Below are 22,677 nucleotides of genomic sequence, written 5' to 3'. Positions count from 1 at the left end.
TCTGCCACATATTGTGTCAAAAAATAAGCAAATATTTTATAAACAATTTTATTTTCAAATCGATTATGTAAATTCAAATCAGCAGTCAAATATTGAATTTATTAATGTATGATAATTTTTAATAATCACGAAAAAAAAATGACATTTTTACTGAAAGTTGGTTTTTTTTCCCCGGAGAACTAATATTCTGTTAGGAGCAGCTCATTACCACTCATTATTCTTGTATTTTAGCACAAAATTGAAAAGAAATAGTATTCACAACGCGTGATTGATACACTGAACAAGTGCAAGCAAACTTCGTTCGTTTTCCCGAGGAAACGAAAATCAGTAAATCCCGAAAATGAAACCGGTGTACACTTGTTTTGCAATCCAATTTTTACTAGAGAAACCGCGAGACACTCAAGACTCTGTCGCAACAAACAACGTAAGCACTTCGGCCCCTATTAGGAACACTGCAATTTAAAAAAAAAAAAGTGGAAAAAGCCAGAAAAATCAGTGAATAGGTTCAGAAACATAATTTGTTCGAGCAGCGTAATCAATGGATTAATCCCTGATTAAGGACAAATCAGGGAATTCCGACCCCCCCCCCCCCCCTTTCGTAGCACTCGAACGGTGTCTTGGCAAAACTGTTAGGTGGTGAAATTGTTTGAGGCTGTGGTATTCGAACTGTTTCTGTAATAAACAGTTTTAAAATAATAATATGGAATACAAATAAATACAAATACTACGCCACAACAGGAAAATTGCCCAACGAGGTGTCTGACTTAAGACATCATGGATCCCCGAGCCATTTTTTGGAGGCCCCACCTACTACTGCTACACCACACATGCACCCCCCACCCCACGGAACCCCCCAACGAATCGGTACCTGCGGGAATGTGCGTGTACGTGTAGTAAGTACGTAAAGTTTGTTTCTGTGTAATGCTTGTTATGTGTAGTGCTGCCATCTGCCCCCAGTTTTTCTAACTATGAGTGCCGCTGTGGTGGTCGAGTGGTTATAGTGCCGGACTCGTGATGCGAGGATCCGGGTTCGAACCCCACAGTGGTGGTCGGCTGAAGTTGGTTTTCTGTGGTTCCCAACTTCAAGGCGCAAATGCGAGCCGATCTCCCCGTTAAAAAGTCTCGCCACAGAGAGCAACAGTCCTACAACGGTAAATCATTCAACCATAACACTTCACTCATAGTTAGTAAAACTGGGGGCAGATGACAGCACTACACATAACAAGCATTACACAGAAACAAAAAAACTTTACGTCAGGTTGCACTACACGTACACGCACATTCCCGCATGTACCGATTCGTTGGGGGGTTCCGCGGGGGGGGGTGGTGTAGCAGTAGTAGGTAGGGGCTCGGGGATCCATGATGTTCTTAAGTCAGCCACCTCGTTGGGCAATTTGCCTGTTGTGGCGTTGTATTTGTATTTGAAGTGTTATGGTTGAATGATTTACCGTTGTAGGACTGTTGCTCTCTGTGGCGAGACTTTTTAACGGGGAGATCGGCTCGCATTTGCGCCTTGAAGTTGGGAACCACAGAAAACCAACTTCAGCCGACCACCACTGTGGGGTTCGAACCCGGATCCTCGCATCACGAGTCCTGCACTATAACCACTCGACCACCACAGCGGCGTGGTGGTCGATTATCGTATCATTACAGATGAACTGAAATAGATAAAACGCCTAGTGATGTTTTGGTGCCAAAGTTTTTGGAGCTATTTTTAGACGACGATGTTTTTACAGAGATACTACCGTCCTTTAAACCAAGGCTGTCGTTTGTGAATTGCTTTTGAATTGTTTCTGTATTGAACAGTTTGGAAATTATTAATTTAGATTGAAATTAATTAAAAAATAGCTGCAAAATACTTAAAGAAATAATAAAATCCAACATATGCTACCATGAAGTTGTTGTTTCCCGCGGAAAGAAAGTATTAGGTTTAGAAACTAGTAGATGCAATAATGATGAGAATGGGGAACTTACTCTTGATCACAGTAATCATAATCTTCCACTGAAACACACAAAGAAAAAGGTATTTTCAGAATTTTTCGAAGTAAATCTAATAGTACTAAAAGTACTGATGACCATGAAATCAAAATTTAGTTACGAGAAGTCATATTACAAGTATGGCTTCTATGGAAAAAATATGGTTTATATATGCAAAAAAATCAACTATATATATGTTAAATCTTGTTATTATCTACAATCACTGACCATTTTTGGTACGATAAATTTCTCTGAATGTATCACTTTTACGGGTGAGTATGTATAATACCTAAGCGTCGTTGGTAAACAGGATAAATCGTATTAATCACATTTGCCGGATAATCATAATCGATATTTCGTATTGGGAAATATGATAAATCAGTCCTAATGTCGAGATAAGATTTGTTATTTAGATCGTCGACATTTGACTTCTTAATCGGGTATAATGAACTCTTATAACAGGGGGGGGGGGGTATTCTTGATTTCATATACAGGATGGTCATAAATACAGATGGTCTTATTTATCTATAATTTTTAGGGGAATTCCAATAAATAAGTTCATACTTTACGGTAGGGACGTTCAACCTTTCACACATCCAGGACTGAATTGAAACTTTCCATGAAGCCCGCAAGCAAGTCACCAACTCATACTGATGGATTTAAAGTTGTTTGATCGGAACCTTGTTTGCAAAGGCTACACTCGAGTGGAGAAGTGGTAGGATGATCGTCTTCCACCATGAAGGTTACCGTTAGGGTCCATGGGTCTGATCCGGGGGAAGAACATATAAAACAAGTTCTTCACCTATCGAGGCTGAACTGGCCACCGAATATATACTGTGACATCTTAAAAAATGGCCCTACGAGTTTTCAATTTAAACAGGGGAATAAATAAATGAAGACTCTTATACAGGGTTATGATAAAATATGTTTGCCGATATAAGAGCCCCTAGCGGTCGTAAAATCCACGAATTCAAATGAAATTCGTGGATGAGTATAATGAGTATAAGTGTTTAAAAGTATGCGTTCGAGATCGAAGATGAAAACGAAACCCTAGCTCTCGTGGCTACGGCCACAGCAACGAAATTTGGAAAAAAAATCAAATGGCAACACTCACTTTTATGCATTGTTAATTAATAGGCGTAGCGGAAAAGCATGAATGACGTTCAAACGGTACCCGGGTAGCGTGATAAACGCTGGCGCAGGACGCACACAAAGAAAGAAAATCTCACACTAACCCCTTGGTGAGGGACTACCTGCGGCAGTAATGTGATCTGCATTGATTGTTTAAACGTGTGTTTTTCTATGCATCTGGCGCCGGCGTTCATCATGCTACGGTAGCGAGTCAAAATCGGACGGGACATATGCGGACAACATGGAAATAGGGTCAAAATCGGACAAATTTTGCCGCGCCCTCGATGTTGGCGCTGTATCTCCCATTTGTTTCTCCAACCTGTTAAATGGCGACAAAATGGATACAACAAGAAGCCGGGTCAAAATCGGACAAATTTTGCCGAGCCGGCGATGTTGGCGGTTTATCCCTAATTTTTCCACCAAACTGCTAAGTGGCGATTTTCTCTTTGATGGACATTATAAAGACGTGCAGAGAAACTTTTGATGAAATTTAAACAATCAAAGACGTTAGTCGTCTACCAGTCGCCAGAACAAGTTAAAAAAAAAGCCGTCCTCTTTGAACCACTGACAAGTGATGGATTGCTACACGTAAAAAAAAAACGCCGACGTAACCAACACTATAGTAATATATAGCTTCAGTAGAACTATTGTCATTATTATTACCGGGCTCGGCGCGGAGGTGATCATAAGTCCTTATCCCGAGGGATTTCTATCCTAGGAAGGGTCTCTACAACTAATCTCGCCTGAGTATTGTCAGCACAGTGCGTGGACTACGGCATTGTCAAACCAAAGGAAGTTGATTGTTTCATAAGAGGGAAAATTAGTAAAATCATACATAAATTAATGAGCACTTATACGATCATATACATAAACGATATCGATTGATCGTACATACAAGATATATTGTGAGAAAAGAAAAATAACTACATCAACTGAACTAAATTTTATCAATAAAAATCACGGCAACTCACAGATGTCACACGTGGATAGAAATATGATAATATAGAAAACATGTGAACTAGTTTGACAGAAACATTAAAAAAAGATTTTATTCTAATGAAGTGATCTAAAACTGTGCACACACACACTTATTCCAATTACAGTCAATCCCGTTTTTAACGTTCCCGCTTAGTACGACTTATTTCTGTGGTCTCAACTCAAAGTACAGTGGATCTCGCTTATAACCTTTTTTTTCAAAAAACTTGTCACAAAAACATTGTAAGCGGGGAAATGTTTTAAATGGAAAATCTTAGAGCGAATTAGTGAGTTGGAAACACCAGAATAAGTCGTACTAAGCGGGAAAACTATATAAGCAGAATCGACTGTAATTCTCATTAAGATTTCCCATTTAAAGCGGTTCTCGCTTACAACGTTTTCCATGACAGTTTTTTGGAAAACGTTATAAGCGGGATTCACTGTATTATATAATATTTATGCATTTGCATATAATAGGTGGTCTATTAAAAAATCTTTGAGTTGAGCATAATGAATCGAAATGATAGATATCAATTAGATACATGCGATCTTCATGCTTAATTGATTCAGAATTGAAATTATATTAGTCTTATTAAGGATGGGACGAATAGTGATTTGAGCGAATAACCGAATACTCGGCGGCCGAATATGTATTTTCTTAAAATTCAACACAATCATAAATAAAATTGGTGTTTTTAATTGAAAATAAAATTATTTGTAATTTCAAATGATTGACATTGAATTTTAGTTATACTATTTATTATTTAAATAAATATTGAAAGATTTTTTATTGCCAAGATAATGACAATCAAATTTAACGATGATGTATAGTATTTCAATATTACTTATGGAATCAATTTTCTTTTCAACACTCGTTACCAGTTTTACGTCTTTAATCAAGAAAATGTCTCAGCCATTATTTACTCCCAACTATATAGTAATGTATCATAAAATTTACGACTTATTTTCTTATTTTTCCTCTCTAGATGTTCTTTGTCTCATTCGGGAGCTCAATACGTATCTGGTCTAGGTACAACTTCAGTTAGTGGAACTAATTCATGCTAGCTTCCACCTTATTGAAGAAAAAAATAAGCGTGACCATACGTCCGACGTTTAAATAAACTTACCCGTTTTGTGGTCCAGGATTTTTTATTGTTCTTGATTATGCTTGCTAACTTGATCCACATTGCAGCTCTTATTGATGAACAATCATTAGTTACACTTGTCTGAAAATGGGTAAAAGAGCACGAATAACTACATTTACTAAGAAATTTATTTCAAATGCTCCAGAGGAATGTGGACCGGAGGAGGAGGCCGGACACCCTTTGCTTATATTCAATCGTTCGAGAAAAATTACTGGGGTCACTGATCGAAAATCTGGGGTGAATGGCACCGAGACTACCTCAAATTACCAAGGACTAAGATCAAGAGTTTCGGAAGTGTTTTGAACCAGTAGGTACTCATCTTTGTTTTAAACAAATAAATTTGCTTTCTGATCGATTCTGCAGGTGTCGGATGCATGCCAAAAATTACCATGGGTGCTCAGAACCCACAGCACCGACTCGGATTATCCGAAAAACGATAGAAAACGACTTTCGAGAGTGGGGGGGGGGGCTATATTGATTTAAAGGTAAATATAATAAAAAATGTTAAGAAAATACTACGTTTATATCCTGGTTCACAAAGCTGGAGCCCCATCCGCGTTCTACTTGTGTAGCGGCATTTGAAACATGAGCAGTTAACGGCGATAAGGAACTTATTTCCATTTGATGACATACTGTATAATAATTACATTAGAACAATTATTTTTCTAGTTTCTCTTCTTTGGACCTGCCTATTCAGACATAATTTCCCCTGTTATTAATCCCTTTTATTAATTCAACCCCCCCCCCCTTTGTTATTAATTCAATAACTTAATTCGTTACAGATTAGGACTGCGAAGATCCATGACATCTTTATAAGGGAGACTGACATGGTTTGCAGATATATGAATGCTATATTTTTTGTTTGATGGCACAGTAAATTAACTATAAAGATGCTTGCGAAAAATTTTAGCTAATTATTATAGGTACACGGAAGACCCCAGTTCAGGAGAAGACTCCTTCTGTCCCAGTCTAGTTCAAACGGGAACTCTAAGTACATTGTGTGTGCAGCGAATTACATTCAGTAGTGTACGGAAGATTTTCTCATGAGTGCGGGGGGTGGGGGGTAAACTTTTTCTTTGTCGAAGGAGAATGATAGTTAACCTACAAAATAGGGTGGATAGATCTGTTGGTTTTACATGACAGTCTCGGTTTTTGTCCAATTCGGATCCCGCTTATAACGTTTTTGAAAAAAAGTCATAAAGAACTTTGAATAAACTAAAAACGAATTCCCTCAGAGAGAGAGAGAGAAAGTCAGACTGGGGCAGAGACAGGGAATGTCTAATTTCGTTAGAAGTGTTAAAATATCCTCTATAACACTGCTCAAGACAAAAAAAATCGGTTTACCAAAGAAACTTCAACGGTTTTAGGGTAAAGGTTTTAGGTTTTAGTGGGCTGCTGATTCCAAAACTGGTGTTGGTTTTGACGAAATGACTCTTGTTTTGAGATAGTACATATTCTCAACATTCCAATGCAGTCTTTAATCACTATTTTTTGCGGCAGATTTTTACTTTTGTGTTTTTTCATTTATTTTCGTAACTTATTCTCAATATTATTGCATTCATAGCATCATTAAGGAAGCGTAATTTTCATATTTACGGAATAAATGCGATAAAAGGGAAATTAGCCGATGTAGATGAATATATACGAAAATTTTGATTTTTATAATTTTTCCTCAAAATTTCGAAGATTTACAATTTTAAGCGAAAATAGGTCGTGATTTTGCTGAGCAAAATGCTTTTGAATTCTAACTCGTGAATTAACAGTTCAGTTGCCTTCCGTTTCTGAGTTCTGTCCGAAAATTATGGATGTTATTGACTATTTATAGAAGGACCAAACTACTATATATCCATTCGCGCACGTTTTGCGCATAAAGTTAATTTTCTCATGAACGCAAAAGTCAGAGCCATTTTTTTCGAAAAGACGGAAAAAAGTTTGACAGCAGCAGAAGAGTTTAAATACATTTATTTTACACGATATTCGACGCGACAAATTAAACTCTGCAGCATATACAGTGGTTTTATGCTGGGCCTATCTGACGCCGTGACAACACTTACATCAACTTTGCACCCAAATTTTGTACTTTGGAAAGCTTCTCCAAGATAATATTTTTTGCAACGTTATGGCATGGTATGAAGTCATTGATAAATAGAATCATACTACTTTCAGTAGTCATCTAAAATACTTCTGTTGATGGCCATGCGCATGTTAAATACAATGAAATTCTACTACCTACTTTGCAAAGGCAGTAATTCAGTCTTCGTAGTCCCGCTAATAGCAAGAATGCTGACACAGTCAACCTTCGGTTTACGAACGTCTTGGTTTGCGTAAATTCGGTTTACCAACAACAAAAATTGATTCGGTTTACGAACACGCAAGCAGGAAAATATTTGACTAAATTCGAAATGATAATGGAGAAATTGAAGTGTCTACGGCCGCATTTCGATTTTTTCAAATGCATTCCTCCGAATTCGACTCCTTTTATCCAGCTCATAGATCAGCTTGTCATTTCAAATTTTGGGACGGTTATCATCAAAGAAATTTTTGAAACACGTTTTGCAATAACCTCTGATACATATATAATTACTACTACCTGATTTCTAGAAACATCATTTTAATGTCCCACATTGCTCATAGAACTTATTGATGAAGTTTGGCAGCAAGTGACTTATAAAACCATGAATTCGGTTTGGAACGCATTGTAGCCAGATTGCTTTGCAGGCAGAAATTTCGAGAGCTTTGACATTGAGATTAATAGATGAAATTAATCAGACTAGACATGGGTACGGCTCTGCCCATGTATAGCATTTATGCCCGTTTTCTCGTAAAGTCTGGATTTTCTCTGGAAAAAAAGTGTTTTTAGCGTCAGTATGATTATTATAGGTTTCGAGTTATTCACTCGTTATCACACGAATGAATCTATTTTTACATTAATTCCTATGGGCAAATGTGTTTCGGTTTGCCAACCCACCTCAGGAACGAATTAACTTCGTAAACCGAGAGTCGACTGTATTATGTACCTACAACGCCGTTACTACTCACAGAGGGAAGTACTATTAAAGAAGGAGATATGGAGAGCCTACTGAAATATTAGCTTCTAATTAAGTACTTTATTACTTCGCTTCAAAATGAAACCTGAAGGAAAAATGTATCGTTAGTTTTGTTCATTTTTGCGAATAAATGCAAAATCTCCGATTTAGAAAATTTTATTTTTGCGAAATTTCGAAATTTTATGCGCAAAATTTACGTGTATCACATCATCAGACAGCTGTGAGCATGGATTTTTGATGGTTCTCAAATTCATAAGTTTCTTAAAGATTCGAAATTTTCAGCGTTTTTGACGGATATTAATCAATATCCGTTCAATCCGGTCAATCTTCAGTTTGATCATGTTTCGTATCGGTTGTTGAGAATTTTTTGAATGATTACAAAGCAGAGAACGATGGAGAATTGCAGTAAAATACGATTAATTTGTAATTTGAATTTAAAAATTTTCAAACGTTTGAAAAATAGGCTGTTAATATATGAGCACAAGGGCGCATTTTCTTCTTAGTTACTTGGTCCAATTTCACAGACAATCTGAGTCATTTTAATGACAAGAGAGGCGGTTTCATCAAGATATGAAAGTAATGGAACAGAAGTATCAAGGCAAGCTCGAGCCTCGCGTATGATGGCTGATTACTCTACCGAAGCCTCCTATGAAAGACATTCAAAACCCATAACAGAAAATCATGCAAGTGCTTCTCCTTGAATTAATTTAATATCATTTTGTGTTCATTTTAGTGGACAAAATGCAACATTATAGAGCATATCATTACTGCATTGATCTATTCTGATATCCTAAATATATTCCCTTATTTTCATTCCATATATTATACGATATATAAATGTATACACGATATGTATAATGTATATTATACATACATATATTGTTTTACTTTTATTCTGAACATAAATGTACCACAAATTTCGTGTGACGTGCATTGCTTGCATATTGAAATCTGATAATTGAATGGAGTGTTTTTAAAGATGTGCATTTATTGATTTATAAATACGCATTATTTTATTATCAAGGACGGGCTTAAGCATTTTGTGGCCCTCGAAAACGGAGTTTCCTAATCCCTGAGTAACCATGAACACCCTGGAGCACGCCAGGCTTACATAGGCAGAATGAACATCAAACTACTATTTCATGGTCACAGAGAAAAAAATTATTCGACAATAAATTTAAATGATATTGCCCGCTGCTTCCAGACATTTAAAGGTTGGAGAGCTGTCGGGGAAATTGAACCGATTACCTACCCAGGACCTCAACTTCATACTCTTTCGGCCGGGCAAGTATGCATTATGTATGCCTTGTGTAATTTTTTAAATTTTAAAAGAAGAATTTGGCAACCCATCGTCCGGAGCACTAGATCCACCTCCATCCTTTACTTGACTTGGAGGAAGGGGTTCTGTGAAAACCCTAGGCAAGAGGAATAGGGTTCGATGTCTGAATTTCAAAGGTTTTAGACAAAATTTTAAGCTACAGCGAAACCTCGATAAAACGACTCTGCAGACCAAGAAAAAATGTCGTTGTAGATTATGTAGGGATTATATATCGTTATGTCGAGAGGTAACAGTTTAACATTAGAGTGTAGGCATTTTCAAACAAGGCTTGAAAAAATATCGTTGTCGAGTAATTTACCGTTATATTGAGTATCGTTGTAGTGAGGTTTAAATGCATTCGCTTTGTTGAAAACGAAGTTTTTAAATTAAAATGCAATCAAAGTATTTTCTTTCATCACGTTTTTGCGGCCCCCTAACATTTAACGCCCCGGTTGCGGCCAACCTTCACACTTGTCCAAGTCCGCCCTAAGTATCATCAGTATTGACTTATCTTGCAATTTATGTATTGATTACTTTTCATGATTAAATTGATTTATTCCATTGATTCAAGCTTTCTAGTGATGTAAACTGTGCTCGCAGATTTAAATGCGATTTGTGTGCTGCTTATGTAGTACTACTGAAATTTAGTTTTCACTTTATGTTAAAAGTTAGAGGGTTGAAAAAAAAGTAATGCCAGATTCACACACAGAATCAGCACTCAAAATTACCCTGAAATCACTAAAAAGTTTTTGGCAATAAAATTAGTGTTGAGCAGTCTACGTGTCAAAGCACTCGAAATTTCTGCCTGAAAAGCAATCTGGTTATAATGCGTCCCAAACGGAATTCATGGTTCTGTAAGTCTAGAGCCGCCCTTAGAGGTGTGCGGTTGCACCGGGCCCCGCACTCACGGTAACTTATTGGAGGCTTCCATCAATTCTTAAATTATTTCTCGCATTAATTCCGAATTTTCATCAATTCTAGAATTTTTTCTTCCGTTCATTCTAAAAAAATCAATTCTGTTATTATTTTTCTAATTAATTCTGAATTTTCATTGGTGTTGGATCCATTTTTTACAGTTATTTTTAATTCCTCAATTCTAAAATTTTCATCAGTTTCTGGAATATTGTTTCCTCTCATCACTTTGAAACTACCTTTAACTACTGAATTATCATTAATTTGTTTTATTTACATTTTATTGTGTATTTAAAATTTTTTGTTAGGATATTTCTCAGCATTCCTACATATTCTGAAATAATAGCTGATGATCTCCCCCCCCCCCCCCACAAAATATATAAAATCGGGGCTAAGGGTGTCCTAAACATTTTTGATGCCTCGAAATTTTTGAGATGGCCCCGTGTCTGATAACGGCGCCCCTGTGTAAGTCACTTTTTGCCAAGCTTCATGAATAAAAATTATGAGGAATGTAGTGTATTAGTGTATTAAATTATGTTTGCAGAAGTCAGCGATTGTTAATTCTGAGGCAGAGATTATTGCAAAACACCTTCTTAAAAGTCCTTTGATTTAAACCTTCTCTCTCTCAAAGTTTTAAAATTACTTTTTTATCCATGGGCTGGCTAAGAGTCGTATTTGGAGGTACGGACAGCAATGTTAGAAAACGACGTTTCGCAGAAGAAAACAAGGCGACAATTGACTCTAATCCTCCCAGCTCTCAGTCAATTTATTCTTCTTCATAGTACAATCTCCCATGGGGTCGGCAGCCGACATATATTGATTCTTCTTCAAACTTTCCAAGAACTTATTCCCCCCCCCCCCATTGAACACATTTAGAAAATGTAGCTCGAAAAATCGCCAGAATCATTCGCCAATAAGTGTTAAATTATTGGTAAACATAAAATGTCCGCATATGTCCCGATTTCGGACATGTCCGCATATGTCTCGTCCGCTTTTAACCCCTAATCCATGCTACAGGTACCGTTCCAGTGCTGTTTATTATTTTTCACTGCGCCGATCAGTTTTGCAATTCACAAAAGTGAGTGCTGCCACTTGAATTTTTGGAAATTTTGTTGCTGTAACCATGAACGCGAGAGCTAGGCTTTTGTTTCTCTTGTCATCGCATATTCTGAAACAACTGTATCTCGAGCACCAGTGACGTGGTTGACGTTTGGTGAACTATACAGTCGAATCCCGTTATAACGAACTCCAAGCGACCGAAGAAATCACTTCGTTATAAGAAAATTTCGTTATGAAGGAACTCCAGTTTTTTGCTTTGTTCCTATGTAAACTTATCTGGGGATTAGAAAAGTGTTCGTTAAAACTAAATTTTCACTATAACGGTATTCGTTAAAACGGGATTCGGCTGTATCTAGAATTTCATTCGCATTCCATTTTAGCTGGTGTCAGGGGTTCGTATATCCTGTATTTTATGACAATCCTGTACAATATTTTTAGGGTGAAGTTGGCATCCCAAATTGGGAATATTTGTCATACTGCCTCGAGATAGCAGCATAGGCGAGTTGGCAATGTAACGAAACTACGCAGAACGTGTGAATTTCCATTGACAACATCGCTATGTAAAGCAACCATTTGTTACAGCAGAGGTGCGTGATGATTACGTCCAAGCAAGTACAGCATGGCATTCCTTCAATTCTTCCGCAAAGAAGTTTTTCGTCTAATGCACGTCGTGTATGGGGGGAAAGCGTGCCTCAAACGAAGCACTGAAATCACGTGATGTGGTCGACAAAGCACGACAGACCTCCCTCGCCCCAGATAGGAGCCCGTAATCGATGCGGAAACAATTTCGCAATTTATGAAAGAAATGATTTCAGAATTAGTGAAAGCTGTGAATAATTATTCCCACCCCCTTTTAATTGAGGGATTGAGGGGCTACGGGCCAGGTCCTGTTGGTCCACCCGTTAAGATGAAATGGACTGGTTTCACTGATTTTGGAACTCGAATATTTTGTTAATCAGAAATATTTGACAAGGAACCCTGATTTATCATACTTACCAATACGAGCTGGGGAATACACATAATCATTGTGTTGAACGTGATAAATCCACAAAATGTATCAAAATTACCAATATGATCAGTTAATTATGCATAATCGCCGAATTTATCGCATTTGCCGTAACATATTACAAGACATTTTTTTAATTACCATTGCAGGATTCACATGTAGGAACATCTTCAATCGGAGTTGAAGGCGTTGGAACAGCTTTAGTAGGAATTGGAGGTGTTAAACCCGGCAAAGCTGGTGGAAATGTATTAAATACTGGAGGATGTGGTGGAAATGTATTAAATACTGGAGGATGTGGTGGAAATGTAGTAAATACTGGAGGATGTGGTGGAAATGTAGTAAATACTGGAGGATGTGGTGGAAATGTATTAAATACTGGAGGATGTGGTGGAAATGTAGTAAATACTGGAGGATGTGGTGGAAATGTATTAAATACTGGAGGATGTGGTGGAAATGTACTAAATACTGGAGGATGTGGTGGAAATGTAGTAAGTATTGCAGGATGTGGTGGAGTTTGTCCCACGTTCACGTTCGGTGTTGCTGGTCGGCCTGCATCAAATTGAAACAAAATCACAATTAATAATCCATTAGTTAAAATCCATTGCAGATTTCGTGACTTCAGCGATCTATCAAACGCAGAACAGTACTAGTTATTTCCTGCAGTAAATATAGTCCTCAGATCACGAGAAGAGTTATGCGAACGCCCCTGTCTGGAGAGGGTCCATTCCCCACCCACCCTCCCCCGGCGCGGGGGGAAGAAAAAAAAATTATCCCGGGTTGCTAGTAAAGGCTGTCTTGGCGCAAAAAATTGGTTCTCTCTGTGTGCTGGTATTCTTCACGCTTTCATTGAACCGAGCTTTGTGTTGGCGTTTGTTAAAAGATGTACCCGAAAATTGTTGTTATAAATTGTGGAAGTAAATTTAAATTTTTAAATTTTAAAAATTTGAATGTAATATTTTGAACTAAAATATTCTCTCACCGGAAAATATATACTCGCCGGCCTTCCATAGTGACTTTACAGTATCCATGTGATTTTTCTGAGGCCCTACCACGAAAATTCTGGAAAATTTCTACCAGATCTTATTTTTGTGATGTCCCCTCTCTTGAGGCCTTGGGCCGCGCCTGGGTGAGCCCAATGCCTTAAGACGGCACTGCCGAACAGCCGGTGTTTACGTAACAAAACCACTGCGAAGACACCGCTATCGAGTGCACTGCCGTGGCGCTTTCAGTGAAATTTCTAGAAGGCAAAAATAGCGCTAAAGCCGCCAAACGGGATAACGCCGTTGCTAATGCGCTATTCTCGATGTAGGCAGTAGCTTTACCTAAAATGAAATAATAGAATCGTCCGACGCGTGACGTAGGCGACGTTCTTCTCGTGATCGGTGGATTATATCTGGCATGAAATCATAAAAGAATTCGTCATTGCCAATTTCTGGACATTGGCACAGATTCACTAAATGGCCTGCCAATTCATGCAAATTTGATCGAAAACTGTTTTAACTGCAAATGATTCATGTTTTATTGTACTTAACGGTTTAGGATCACTAATGTCAGGTTTGGTACCTAGTCGCGGCTTGATGGTTGGGAAGCAATGATTTAGGTTATACAGTCGACGGCTCGCTATAATTACCTCACGTTATAGCGACCATTACATTGAAACGACCGGTAAGATGTGTCCGAAATGTTTTCATATATGGGATATCCCATATGTTTTTCTTTCAATATAACGACCACCTGATACATGCATGTTATTAGAGCTGCTTGAAACCCCAGGCGGACTCATCCGCCATCTTTGAGGAATTGCAATATGTAAAAAAGTACGCATATCTATAGGAATACGCAAGCCTTCCACTTATTTTCTATAGAAGGAGGAGCAAGTTTATCGTAGCACCCTCTGCTCGTTTACCACCAAGAAGATTGCCATCAGGTTCACAGGTTCGATCCTGAGAAAACACACATATAACCTGACCCTAACAAGCAGGAGGCGACCACACAGATAGATGGCGCCTTCATTTCCAGCTCAACTCATTCGGTAAGTAAATTGTTGTATGATGATATGACTGGAGTTGAAGTAGTATTGTAGGCAAGTCTCTGTGGTGCATTGTAGCACACAAGTTTTCTATACACTTCAAGGTATACTCACGCATTTCTAGTAGTAAGCAAGCCTCCTGTGCATTTTTAGAAATGATAAATATGCTTGCTCATTTCAAAAGATACGCATATTTTACGGTAAACACAATGTTCTCTCACGCATTCGGCTAGCAAATCAGCTAAACATTTGTATAATTAGCCTCACACGGATTATTTTTCTGGGGATACTCAAGGCTGCTGTAAATTTAAAATGGCATGTGGACCTTGAACACATTTCAAAGAGTATGTGCACAGTGATTTCATTTCATAGTGTATATGCGTATCTTGAACGCGTTTCCACAATGAACATGAATCTTGTATGCTTTTCATAGTGTATGCGCATCTTGAACACAATTCCACTGTGAACGCGCATTCATTCTTGAAAACGCGCATTTTTAATGCATTTCATAGTGTACGCGCATTCTGAACACATTTCATGGGGCACGTGCACCTAAAACACCTTTCATGAAGCACGTGCACCTAAAACACATTTCAAAGGTCACGTGCACCTAAAACACCTTTCATGAAGCACGTGCACCTAAAACACATTTCAAAGGTCACGTGCACTTAAAACGCATTTCTATGGGTACGCAACAGATATGTGCCCTCTATGGGGGTGCGTAACCATCAACCACGTAAATTTTAGCTTACGCGCACACACACATATCTAGTGGGGGGATACGCATCCTTCCTCCACATTCACACAAAGGTACTTGAAGCGCGAAAGGTTGGGAACCATTGCTGTGGATACCAATCGCTTCTGCGATTCTTATGTTTAATGTTAACTAAATACAAATGTTACACACACATTCATGAGTGAAACTAAAAGACATTTTCTTATAAATACCACAAAATGTAAAAATATAAATTGACAAACTTCAAAATTATAAAAATAAAAGCTTTTTTCTGTCAACTAGTTCGTTTTACAATAAAATTTAAATTTGTCATGAACATTTGCACACACTGTACTTAATATTTATATTAATTATAGTTCCAATCAATTTTTAAAGCAGCAATTACAGTAAAACCTCTGTTTTGCGGACACCGGCGGGACAAAAAAATTCGACCGTAATAGAGGGGTGACCAGGTTAATGAGGGAATTGAAATGCATACGTTTATTATACAAGGGGAAATTATTATTTTTCACCACAAAAGAGGGGTGACCGGATCTGAGGGATGCCCGTTAAGAGAGGTTTTACTGTATTAAAAAAAACTTTTAGTTTGAAAAGAAAAATATGATACACAAGTTATCAAAATAATGCTCTCTTACGTGGAGGAGACCTTGGAGAGAGTCTTGAAGACGTTGAGCATGTTGGACAAGTTGGACATGGAGGACACGTGGGATCTGTGAAAACAGGATTATAACCATGTTATTATTTATATCTCAGTTGTCCTCAAATACTTTTAGTCGTGAACCCTCTCCTTGGTGTATACCATATGCCATACTTCCCCATTTAAAGCAACAGAAACTACAGTTATTTACAGCAAGAATGTTTTTGAACAATGCAGGACATTCTATCCAGTAATAGAAAATGTGAATCGATAGCAATGTCATCTACTGGACTTTGCAATCCAGAACCAGAACATCGTATTACCTATACATATAAAATTGATTAATTGTGTGTGTTCTCCATACAAATCTACAATTTTAGATCGATCGTCACCAAATTTCGCGCGTATACCAAATGGGACCCGACTTAGGCCGGTATTACACTATAAAAGTTTGATAAAATCCCTTTTATAAAACTTGAAAAATCTAACTAATATACAAGTTATCGGCAACATTCTAGAAATGCACGGTGACCTTATTGGCTGCATTTTTCAAGTTTTATAAAAGGACTTTTATCAAACTTTTATAGTGTAATACCGGCCTTAAACGATACTTTAAAAGTTCGTCAAAGCAGTACAAATACCAGAAATGGGCAAAAAAAACTATCTGGCAACAATGTTTCTTGGGCCTTAACAATCACTTTCTGAACGTTTACTTTGGTTACCGTGGTTTCCTTGCAATGGGATTCAGACGTGCATATTCCTTTACAATGGTTTGTCACTTCTTTAACGCTGTCAGTAGCCTATATGTATAATAGTTTATGCCTTTATAATGGTTTGCCACTTTTTTCAATCCTCCCAGTAATGAGAGCTTTTTAAATAGACGCCATCATCAGCATGACTTTGAGTGTTAGGCAAAGGATGATTGACCCCCATAGAAAAATCAGTGTTAATAAATACGGAAATTCAGTAGGGATTCCCGCCACATCAATAATTTTAAAAAATTGAATAGAATTCTAGATTTTTGAAATATTGAGTTCGTTTAGGCCGGAATTACACTATAAAAATTTCGTAAAATTTCTTTTATAAAACTTGCAAAAATGCAACCAGTAGGAGCGTTGGTTGCATTTGTCCGAATAAAACCAGTGTAACTTTATCGCGGTTACATTTTTCAAGTTTTATAAATGAACTTCTATGAAACTTTTATAGTGTAATCCCGGTCTTAGAGATACGAGAAGCCCAGAAAATTAAATATGAAGTAATATTAATTAATATAATATTAACTAATATGATTAATAATAATTAATAATAATAAAAGTTGGATATTCGTGCAATAACATTGATTTCTACTTTTTATTTCTATCTTTTCAAGCTCGAAAATGAAAATGTGGCTGTATTGTCTTTTAATATTGAACTGCATAAATTCATATAGTTTAGGTTGCTTTAAAATTAGTTATGGGCCCATAAAAAGTACATCGAAAAAATTCCACGGCTTTAATTAAGCATTTTTGAAAGGGGAAATAAGCAGAGATGGATAACTTGAAGTTCGTGGGGTATCGAAAGACCTAGAGCCCCTTGAAAAAAAGGAAAAAAACGTTTCCATTCCTACATTTCTTTAAATCTAGATTTGTTTATTTCGAGTCGCGCAGGAAAGCGCCATATTGGTTCACTTGGACGCAGTTTGTGCGTCCCTCAAAGAAAGAGGGAGATATCACGTGATACAAAAAGTCTCATTGAAGAAAACCCGGGCAACGCCGGGTATTATAGTTAGTACTCTTATAAAGAAGTCATCACAGCTACAATTTCTGTCAAATCATATATATATAAAATTGATTTTCTGTCTGTGTGTCTTATGTTCTCTATACAAATCTACAATTTTTGATCGATCGTCGCAAAATTTTACACATGCAGGGTGTTCTGTTAAAGGATCGCCAAACTCAGAGGGTTGATAGTAGACATCAAGAGGAACAAAAATCGCAATGGAACATGGTGTCGCAAACCACGTTGAAAGGGTTAAAATCGCGAAAAACGCATGCAGGTTTCGACGTCACGCTGGAACGACAAAAAAGTATAACAGTAACTACAAAAAGATTTATTTGATTAATTATTAAAAGAGTTGTTGGAAGTGGCAGCCGCTGATATCATTGCACAGTCTACAACGACGTAAATACGATTCCCGGACGTAAATACGATTTTCTGTCTGTCTGTGTATGTTCTCTATACAAATCTACAATTTGTATCAATCGTTGGCAAATTTTGCATATATACCAAATCGAACCCGACTTGAACGATAGGCTACTTTAAAATTTCGTCAGAGCAGGGCAAATGCCCCAAATGGGCAAAAAGCCGTAAGGCAACAATGGTTTCTGGGCCTCAACAATCACTTTCCGAACGTTTACTTTGGTTATCGTGGTTCCCTAGCAATGCGTTTAGGACGTGTATATGCCTTTACAATGGTTTGTCATTTCTTCAATGCTGTACGTATATGTACAAAAGTTTATGCCTTTATAATGGTTTGCCACATTTTCAATACCCCCAATAATGAGGCTTTTTGAATAGACGTGATAATCATCATCAGCATCGCTTTGAGGGTTGGGAAAAGGAGGAATTCTCATAGAAATCAGTGTTAAAATTGCCGGTTTTACTGTAGAAATGAGGAAATTTAGTGGAGTTTTCTGCCACATCAATAATTTTAAAAATTGCATTGAATTCTCGATTTTTGAAATATTGAGTTCGCTTAGAGATATATGCCTATACGAAGTCCAGGAGATTAAACATGAAGTAATTAGCCGGACCTACTTTCGAGTTGGATATCAATGCAATAACACATTGATTTCAACTTTTTATTTATATCTTCTCAAGCATGAAAATTAATGTCCCCGCGTAACTGCATAAATTCATATAGTTTAGGTTGCTTTAAAATTAATTATGGGACCGTAAAAAGTACATCGAAAAAATTCCACAGCTTTATAATTAAGAATTTTTGGAAGCTGAAACAGGCAGATGGATAACTTGAAATTCAAGGAGGGAGGGAATCGAAATACCTAGCGCCCATCAAAAAAAAAGGGGGGGGGAACTATATTCATTTCCATGTTTCTTTAAATCTAAATTTGTTTAGTTCATGAGTCGCGCAGGAAGTCGCCATATTGGTTAACTTTAGACACGGTTTGCATGTCCCTCAAAGAAAGAGGGAGATATCACGTGATCGAAAAAGCCTCATTAAAGAAAACCCGGGCAACGCCGGGTATTATAGCTAGTATTTCCAGATAATTCTACAATTAGGTCGTGGAAATTTAGGATTCATGCACCTCCAATAATGATCCACTGATTTATATTAACCGTATGAAGAAAAAATAGTTTGGAAAATTACAATTTTTTCCTTTTTTCCCGAACATTAAGTAACAGAATCATGTTAATTTGCATATCATAAGTATAAATTTAAAATAATTTTCATATAATTTCGAAAAATGTCTTACAAACTTCATGCGTTAATGTCCAAGGTTCTTCAACTTCGGTGACTATAACAAACAAAAGAAACGAAATAAAGAAAAATCACGATGGCTGATAATGATGATACAAAAGCAAATAACCGGTAAATTTCTCAACGAGGTGGCTGGGAAAAATTCCCCTGAAACGTATAAATGTCAAACACTGCCAAAATATAGCAACCGAATATAAGAGCATATATCCACGAAAGAAAAAAAAAAAACATAATTAATACTATACAAACTGTCCCAAATTGTTTGCACCGCGGATATTTCTGCAACAGTTGACTTCACAAACATACACTGGTATTAGAGAGATATAGATGGCTTTTTTCTCAGCCAGAGATATCAAGGAAACAGTTATTTTCCGGATATTATGCTGAGGTGAGCTCGGAAAGATAAGTCATCACGTCTCCGCCGGGACGTGATGACTTTTCTTTCCGAGCTCACCTCAGCATAATATCCGGAAAATAACTGTTTCCTTGATACACTGGTATGCAAAAATTAAGGGGGAAGCTGAAAAATTGAAGTCGAGTACTCTTTACGGATGAAAGCAGATTCAGTCTGACTAGCGATTCCGGACGCATCTTCGTCCATCTAAAAATCGATATTAGAATTCGATAAACGGGAAAAAACAGCGTTAAATGCGGAAAACCCGTTTTACCCACATATAACGCTGTTTGTTTCCCCCTACATCATTCCTCCTTCTTTTTCGAATTTGAATATCTCAGTGGATATTGCACTTTTAAACGTAGAATTATTTTGGCATCAGGAGAGACAGGGCGAAAAACTTTCTAATTGAGTTTTTGATTACATGGGGGAACTGTATAAAAAGTTGATTTCTCCATTTTTTTTATGAGTACGAAATTAATGTTCAGATTTTAAGTGAGCACGTTCATTTGGTACAGCCTGTATTACGGTTATTGCCCATAAAAGCGATTATGGTTGTCTTAAAAATCTGTGTGTTGATAGCTTCTCGATTTTCTCACCGTTTCCAATAGTACTTCTTTTCAAACGTATCCATATTGCGTTAGAATTCACGACCCACGGATTTATTTGCAGTCGATCCCGCTTATAACGTCCACACTCAGAACGTTTCCCCGCTTAGCACTTGGACTTTCGGGGTCCTAATTCTAATTCTTCATTAAGATTTCCCGTTTAAAACGTTTTATTTTTTTATGACGGTTTTTTGAAAAACTTTATAAACGGGATCCACTGTATTACTGACCCTATTAGAGAAAAACTCCCCAGTGACACAACCTGGAAATGTCCCTCACTAAAGGGACATTTCGTGTTGAAATTGAGTGGCGCGTGTTGAATATATAAATCTAAAAATAAATTGGCGACCTCTTACCAATCACGAAGCAATTCCGACAAGGTTGACACCGAGGACACTGTTCAACTGCGATAAAATAATGTCAGGTTATTTGAGGAAATATTATCAAGTCCACAATAAATCGCAGCTTAGGTATCACGAATACCCATAGTTCCATGCAAAATATAGTCAACTAAAACACGTACACTGATCCGACCGATCGATCATACTCACGATTGCAGCAAGTGCAGTTGTTCTTGAACTCCCCTGTGTAAAGAGATCACGGTTTTTTTTCATAAATAAATAGATTGAGAAATATTCAAAAAATTTCACAGCGCTACTATATTCCAATACATCGATACGCTGTATACGGAAATTTTATTGGCTTTATTTCATAATACGGGGATCGACCCAGAACTTTTCTGGTGTGTGTGTGTAGATCAAGGGTTCTTAACCCATGTGTCGCGACCTAATTTTAGGTTGCAGGGTATTCTGGGATGGGCCGCTCAAAACGACCCTTTTCTTTCTTTCTTTCTCCTAAACCGAGCACCACCAGCACCTCCTAGAGATAGAAGACCTCCGCATGCTGCTCGTGACGCCAGCAAGTAGTACATTCCCACTCGGAATATTCAGAGAAAAATATTCCGCTTTTCATGTGGCAGTATCATGGTTGTGCAGAAAAGAAATGATCGGGTTCAGAAAAATTGGCGATTTCTATGGCCCCCCACATCCAATCAACATGCGGTATCTGTGAGTGGTATTGTGCGGTATTTTTAATTTATTTTTTGACATTTCTTTGTGATCTCTATAAAATATTCCCTATAATTTTTGTATCCTTGTAACTTTGTATATATTTTTCTCATGCTTCATTTTGCTTATAATCTGAAGCTCTGTATACATTTTTTCTAGTATTGTATTTCTTCAACATATTTTTTCCATTGTCATTTTTCGTCCAACATGTTTTTCGGCAGGCGTCGGGGAACAAGCGATGATATTTTTAATGCAATCAGGCATAGCCACCCTTCAGAAACGCCTATATATATATGTATATATATATAGGCCTTTTATATTATGTTATATTACATTACATTACATTGCCCACTTGTATTTGTGAGGATGGGATTTTTTTTTTCGTTTTTAGAGCGATTCTTTCGACTTAGATTGACCCATTATATGCCAAAAGTCTATTGTGTAAATTTTTCAAAAAACAAATTACATAAAAATGGTAATATGAATAGAATAATATGAGGGAAAACTATTTGGAAAAACGTTTTATTAAACTGAAATTATCAATTACTAATTAAATAACCATTATTTACGTAAAATTTTAGAATATTTTTATTGAGTTTGTAACGTTTACAGCAGTCAGTTTAAAAAATTTAGGTACAATAGTCAAAGCTAAAAATTCCACTGCTTAATTAGGAATGAAAACAAGCGTCCCAAAAAAAGGGGCAATGACAAATAATGGATTAAGGATCTGGAAAGCAATGACAATATTAACAATATAAACTCACTAAATTCGTCAATCCGATCCAAACACTTTTCACATAAGCCCCAGAAAGAAATACCTGAAGGGGGAAAAAAATTGAATGCATGTAAATATACATTCTTGCTCGTGAGATTCATCCCAAAAAAGTGAAATATTAGTCTGTTCTAAATCAAAACATTAATGTGCAATTATCAATAATATATACATACTTTTTCTGCAAGTTGCACTAGCTACAAAAAATAAATAAATAAATACCAGCAAAAAACATCTAAGTTGCATTAAAATGAATAAATAAATATATTTTTGATGCACTAGCAGGGTATTTTAGTACATGTATAAACCTGTAACCATATGATAGCATGTCCTGTCCGACTGATTCATTGACTGACTGAGCCGAAACCACCGAAGCTACAAATACA

The 22,677-nt window shown here is 37.0% G+C and overlaps 1 protein-coding gene across 1 annotated transcript in view; it reads right to left on the bottom strand.

The window, feature by feature from the left end:
* LOC149084039 (uncharacterized) overlaps positions 1–22,677 on the bottom strand; it is a 35,460-nt gene that overhangs the window by 9,175 nt on the left and 3,608 nt on the right. The window contains exons 5-12 of the mRNA XM_089235253.1: positions 22,468–22,488; positions 22,284–22,337; positions 21,004–21,036; positions 20,809–20,856; positions 19,446–19,487; positions 15,971–16,045; positions 12,712–13,119; positions 1,975–2,002 (exon numbers count right to left, since the gene is read on the bottom strand). Coding sequence (XP_089091379.1) covers positions 1,975–2,002; positions 12,712–13,119; positions 15,971–16,045; positions 19,446–19,487; positions 20,809–20,856; positions 21,004–21,036; positions 22,284–22,337; positions 22,468–22,488 — 709 coding nt within the window. The remainder of the gene's footprint in view (positions 1–1,974; positions 2,003–12,711; positions 13,120–15,970; positions 16,046–19,445; positions 19,488–20,808; positions 20,857–21,003; positions 21,037–22,283; positions 22,338–22,467; positions 22,489–22,677) is intronic.

This window comes from Pholcus phalangioides, unplaced genomic scaffold, assembly GCF_987345545.1.
Source record: "Pholcus phalangioides strain wild (caught in Gottingen) unplaced genomic scaffold, Ppha-v1.0 ptg000008l_1, whole genome shotgun sequence".
NCBI lineage: Eukaryota > Metazoa > Arthropoda > Arachnida > Araneae > Pholcidae > Pholcus > Pholcus phalangioides.
The sequence above is the reverse complement of the archived record's forward strand: the minus strand, read 5'-3'. Positions and strand labels throughout refer to the sequence as shown.